Below are 6,216 nucleotides of genomic sequence, written 5' to 3' on the forward strand. Positions count from 1 at the left end.
ATCTAAAATCATGCACTTGATCACTGCGTTGATCAGAGTTCTTAGGAAATATTTCATTTGTAACTAGGAATTAAAGTTTCCCCAGCAGAACCTGTTAGAAATCCTCCTGTTATTTCTTGATTCTACATTTAGGGTTCTCCAGCAAGTGAGTCTTCTGAAAAAAAATCAAAAGAAGCAAGATATAACAGATATAACAGTAGTTCAGGAATGCTCTGATTTATGGACCATTTTATTGGGGGGGAAATTATGTACAATTTTTTAAAAATACAGAATTGAAAAATCTTTTACAGTAAAAAATAGAGCACTCTTTTATCAAACAGTAAAAATTTCTTGCTATACAGAAATTAATGTTATATGCTGTGTACTGCGTAATCAACTGAAAATAAACTACAATATTCAACTAAAAATGAGCATGGTCCACAAGTGAAATAACTGCATAATATATATATTAATTTACATTTACTATCACTAGAATTTAAATCTATATCAATTAATGAAAAAGATAAGCATTTCATGTTTGTTTCCCCTGAGGATGTAGAAGTTCAGTGTCAAATAGGACAAAACAAGATATTAGAATAAATATACAGCTTAGTGATACTTTGAAATGTAAATTAGAGGTCTTTGTTTTACTCCTCAGGCTGAAGTGGATAGATGGATTGGATCTAAAATCCTATCCTAAAAATAATTTGATCTATTGGGAGTCATAGAAAAGTAATCGGGATAAAATTTAACAGCTCTGCATTTAGTTTAGGAGAAAGGGGACCAAGTGCAGAAACAAGGTTGGTAGCGCAATTTAGGTTAATTATAAAGTGTTGCATTTTGTTTTAAGATTCAGCTTCTTCATCCTCGCTCTCATCATCTTCATCTTCCTCCTCTCCCTCCTCCTCATCTTCTTCTTCCTCTCCTTCCCCCTTCTCTTCTTTAAGCATTTTCAGGTATTTGCTGGCTAAAATCTTCTTTGGTAATATATCTTAAAATAAAAAATGTGGTATCAACAAACAGCTGTAGTGGATAACCACAAATGCAAATTTCAAAGACTACCAACTCCTGTTTAAAAATGCCTATTTCTATGAACTTAGAAAGAATGAAAGAATTTAGCGTAGTCATTTGGAAAACATGTAAGAAAAAACAAATGTTAAAAGATGTATCCTGTCACTGATGACAGACTATACTGAATGCCTAAGCAAGCTACTCTCACTGCTTCTAAAATACAGGCAGGATATGTACTACCTTTGGACAACTCTAAACAGCAGACACGCAGCTAAAATATTTTAAGTTGTGATGCCATCCAATAACAATAGGCAAAAGCTTTGCTTTTTCCAGGGCTGCAAAGACTAGTTTTGAACTTTGTTTGCTGAGCAGGGGATGAATACCCTGATCTGATGAAATATCTGCTATGCTTGCCAAAACTGCCAAGCATTCATCTACCTGCATATTTAGAAAATATATTTAGAAACCTGTGGCAATCTCAATCCGGAAAGGTTCTATTTTCATGACTGTAATATGAAACTCAAACTGTAAACTACTAGATATGTTTACAAGCCGCTTCAAAAGCTAAGTACCTGCAAGAAATTGAAAGGTTTCCGACTCTTCTGCAGTATTTGATAAGTCACTGTAAATAAGTGCTTTCTTCTCTTTTCCACTGCCATGTTTATAAGAATAGGTGGCTAGATACTGAACAAAGAGTTCCTAAAACAAGATGGAAAAAGGTTAAAATTCAGGAAACATTCTGGTACTTTACATTAGTGCTTATTTTAAATTCATGCTAAGTTTAGAAAACTTCAAGTTTAAATTACATTATAAGCTTTAAGATCACTACAGGAGGCACAAGGACATAACATTGTACTTATCAGTTTGATGTTGAGAGAAGGGTAGCAAATGGTCTTTCTACAAAAATTTATTTTAGATTTAGTACTTTTAGCAATTATTATCAATGATTGACTAAATATAGGGCAATGAATCAGAAATTCAGTCAATGATAAATTACCTAAAGTAATGGAAGAGAAAAGTAATGTCAATTATCCAAAAAAAAAAAATCACATTTGCCTCTAGAGATGCAATTTTTTTTACCTTCCATTTGAATATGGGCATATCTGAAGTTCTGGTAATTCACACCACTGCAAACCAGATAATGAAGCCAATGAGTTGGGAGTCGTAAAGCTGGCCAGACTTCTCGCTCCCAGCTCAACTCCTCCATGCTGAGGATAGACAAAAATATCTCTTAAACTGATGCAAAGCACCAGCCTGAACTGTGCTGCATTCCCCCAAAGTTTGGCTTGTCTAGCCCATACTTTCTCAATCAAGGAGGTAATTAAGGAGGTTTTGGCTTTAAAAGCTAGTAGCCTAATAAAAGTAAGGACCTCCAAAGCTCTCCTGTTTTGCAGCTGCTGCTGGATTGAGGTCATATCAACAAAGAAGCTGGAAAAAGTCTAACCCAAGCCTGGTTGGTAAGGCCTTAAAGAATAAAGTGAATAAACTGTATAACTATCTTAAGAAATGACAGTAATAGGACAAAATGAAACAAGAACCCATTAGCAATGACAAGCTCCAACCAAGAATACCACAAGTAGGCTAAGAATCAACTGGGAGACAGACTTTAGTTTAGGAAAAAAAAAAAAAGATACTATGTCAAGAAGCATAAAGCACTGTGAAACCTACATTATTCAACACTAGTCAAGTATTTAGCGTTTAGTTTTGAAAACCACTAAAAGGAAAGAGTTCAGAGGAGAAAAAGGGATCATTAAAGGTGAGATACATTTTAAGGAAGATTAAAACTATCAGGTTTAGCCAAAATGTTTAGCAATCACTGCACACAAAATTCCTACAATTCTTTCTCCTTGTATACCCAGAAAATGTAATTACAGCAGCAGGGATGTGGACATTGGAGCATCATCTTAAACCTACAAATTGTCAGACCTTGATACGTTAATAAAGGCAGTTGCAGAGGATAATAGTATTTTTAAGTTAAATTGGGGGTACAGCTCTTCAGGGTAAACATAAGGATAGGATTGCCAGTGAGAGTGTGGATTACAAATATAGCTTATAGCTGTGTGACTCTCGGTAAGTCACTTCTACTTGCCTCAGTTTCCTCAATGTGTAAAACACGAATAACAACACCACCTACCTCTCAGGGTTGTTGTGAGGACAAAATTAGGTAATATTTGTTAAGAGCTTGCAACTCTTAAAATTTTATATAAATGCTAATCACCTCACTATGTCCACTAGAGTGTCACTGCTTTTTTATTCCAGCCATAAAGACCGTCTCTGTTCAAAATCACCGAAAAGGGCATTCTTTCTCTTAATTTTACAATTCAGATTTGTTCTCTAGATTCATTGCGTCCTGATGAGAGCCTCGGAATAGAACTTATAAGGAGACATGACACAGCTGCAGTGGATCACATTGCATTTGGCCAGGAGAGTCAAGGGCACTTCCAACCAGGGCTGAGAAAGAGCAAAACTTTAAACCTGAGATCTCAGCAGGTAAAGGTCACTCCCCCCCCGCCCCGCCCCAAAAGAAAACTGAAAACAAACAAAAAATAACTCCAGGATGGATGAAGGCAGGCTGAATTTTTGGAAAGCGTTTACCTTAAAACCCCATTACCCTCTGCAAATTTCCCTTACCGACCTATGTCAATTTCTACCCAACACCTTTGTGCTTAAGGTGATCTTCCTCTGTACTAAATCCCTCCTGCGGTAATTCAGTTGGGTGGAAGCAGTGCAAGGAGAACCCGCCCTCGCAACTTTGTATCAAATGGTTTCCACCAGACACGCTGGGAAATATTTTGAACGCAGAACTTCTCCTCGGCTTGGCAGCCTCGTTTCCCCTGCGTTTGCCACACACCCTCCCCAGGGTAGCGTCTTTAGGGGGGCTCCACGCTGCTCTACTGCAACACCAGCTGGGATCCCCTGGGATTCACAGCTCTGCACCCACACAGAGTCAACAAAAGACTGAAAACTCCGGGGACCGCCACGCGGGATGGTTCTCTGCCAAGGCTCCGCCCTCTCCGAGTCTCATTGGACGTCCTTTTTTTTAAAAAAAAAAATTTTTTTTTTTAAAGAGCATCCCTTCCAATGACAGCGGGTCAGAGGCACGGGATAGGCGCTCGTGCTCGCGCTCGCGCCGTCAGGCAGCGCGTGCGCGCGGAGCTGCCGCCGTGGCTCCCAGGGGGCGGCGCGCGAGATGCGGCCGTTGGGGGGGCAGTCTAGACACCGCCTCCTTTCCCCCTCCCCCCTCGCTTCCTCTCTTCTCTCCCCTGACTCACCGTGGCCTTGGCCGTGAGCACCAGCGCCTCCTGATTGATGCTGGACACCTCCGGGGAGCTCTTCATGATCACCCGAATGCGAGACAAGGGTAGCGAGACCAGCCTCTGGTCGCCACATTTCTCTTTGCCGCCAAACCCGTCCGCCATCTTGCTGCCCCCGCCCTGGCAGCAGTGGTAGAAATCGCGCGGCCGCCACTACTCCTGCTGCTGCCGCCGCTGCCGCTGCCGCGGCCGCCGCGGCCTCCGCCCCTTCCGAGATATCAGTTTGACAAATAAAGTTCATTGACAGGGAGTCTTGCGGGCCTGTTGCCTTATGGGAAGCGTAGTTCTCTAGAGACGGGGCCCCTGGCCCCAGCAAAGGGCGGGCTCGAGGGAGGTGACCGCATATCCCATGAAGCTCCGCGCGCCGTTGCTCTCGTGGCTACGGTGAAGGCAGGAGACGGTAGGATCCGCGTGGGTGGTTTGATACCCGAGTCCACGCTTCTCTTGGTGCGGGTAGTCGGGGTCCAAATTTACGTCTAATAATCAGCTCCGGACGTCAGACATCTGCACGTCTGAGAGGCCTGACGTAGGGTCTGTCGTCGTCTTAGTCATCCTCATCTGATTTCCCCCAGCTGTATGTAGCAGCTGCAGGTGTGCCATCTTCAGTGACCGAACACATCAGACTACCACTTCTGCCTTGGAAAAGGACTTTAGAAGCCAGCCAAATGTTAATTCAGAAAAGAACAAAACCAAGCATCCAGGCAAAGTCCCAGACCCATTTTTGTATTATCTTAAGAGCATTTGTTTTGTAAGAATTTCATAATATTTAGTGTTCGGAAGGAGGAGAAACTGGGGCCCAAAGAAAAATGATTTACCCAAGTCATCAAAAAACCTCTCGATCGTCTCTCCTCCCTTTTAAAAGTGGCTAAACTTAAGAATTACAGTCTACAAGCGGTTCCTTCACTTCCTGTTACCCTCTACAATTTTGGACCTCAACATTTAAGTGAAACCGCTTTCCCCAAAGTTACTGATGATCTCTTAATTGCCAAATCTAATGGCTTTTTGTCAATCCTCATTTTTTTTTTGACTTCTCTGGAGCCTTTGACGTGGTCAGTCACACTGTTCTTGATTCAGTCCTCTCTGAGTTATCATGGCTCTACTCTCACAGGATTCTCCCACATAATCTGGTCTATCCTTCTCTCCTTCATTATGGCTTTTCACTTAGGTCAGAGTCTACTGGCCTGGGATGTCCCACTGGACTCTGTCCTGGGCCCTGTTCCTTATACTGTTTCACTTAGTGAGCTTCTCAGCTTCTGTGAATTCAATTATCATATCTATGCTGAGGATTCTCGAATCCACTTGCCTTTGCTTACCTGTACTATCTCATTTCTAACTGCCTACTGGACGTTTGTAACTGGATGTCAAGTGGACATCTTAAACTCCACGTGTCCAAAATTGAACTAATTATCCCCCCTCCAAAAAAACGTTCCTTCTTCCTAAGTTTCCTGTTACTGTTGCAATTTTGTTTGTAAGATCTGTTCATTTTACCCTTGCAAACATCTCTCACACATCCTGCTATAGGCCTTTATCACCTTATGCATGGACTATTTATACACTAACCTGCAGATTGGTCTCCTTACCATCAGTGTCCCCATTCAAGTCCATTCTCCACTGTCAAAGTGACCTATCTAAAGTCTGACCATGTGACCACCCCTGCTTCACCCCCTCCAAACTTTCAGTAAAGTCTACTAGCTCTCTATCACCTCCAGGATCAAATATATAAAATACTTAGGCATTTGAAATCCTTCATAACCAGGTCCTTCTCTAGCTTTCCAGTCTTCTTACATTTTGTGCTCCTCACCCTTCACTGTACTCCTTGATCCAGTAAAACTGACCTCCTCGAATTCACTCAAGACATTTATCTCTGCATTTTGGTTGTCCTCCATACCTAGAATCTTTCCTCATCTCTATC

General features: G+C 41.7%; 1 protein-coding gene across 1 annotated transcript; it reads right to left on the reverse strand.

Moving 5' to 3' along the window:
* Positions 1–211: 211 nt before the first annotated feature.
* On the reverse strand, positions 212–4,818 carry CHRAC1 (chromatin accessibility complex subunit 1). The gene is made up of 3 exons (XM_072602983.1): positions 4,263–4,818; positions 1,563–1,689; positions 212–970 (listed from the first exon to the last, which is right to left on the reverse strand). The coding sequence occupies exons 1-3, from the start codon at positions 4,407–4,409 to the stop codon at positions 825–827; spliced, it is 420 nt and encodes a 139-aa protein (XP_072459084.1). The 5' UTR covers positions 4,410–4,818; the 3' UTR covers positions 212–824.
* Between the last annotated feature and the right edge of the window lie 1,398 nt (positions 4,819–6,216).

This window comes from Notamacropus eugenii, chromosome 4 (assembly GCF_028372415.1).
Source record: "Notamacropus eugenii isolate mMacEug1 chromosome 4, mMacEug1.pri_v2, whole genome shotgun sequence".
Taxonomy (NCBI): domain Eukaryota; kingdom Metazoa; phylum Chordata; class Mammalia; order Diprotodontia; family Macropodidae; genus Notamacropus; species Notamacropus eugenii.

Coding starts and splice junctions, on each gene's coding strand:
- CHRAC1 (XM_072602983.1), bottom strand. CDS start 4,409: ATGGCGGACGGGTTTGGCGGCAAAGAGAAATGTGGCGACCAGAGGCTG. Junction 1,690..4,262: donor TGCTCACGGCCAAGGCCACG/GTGAGTCAGGGG, acceptor ATCTTGTTTTAG/GAACTCTTTGTTCAGTATCT. Junction 971..1,562: donor AACCTTTCAATTTCTTGCAG/GTACTTAGCTTT, acceptor TTTTATTTTAAG/ATATATTACCAAAGAAGATT.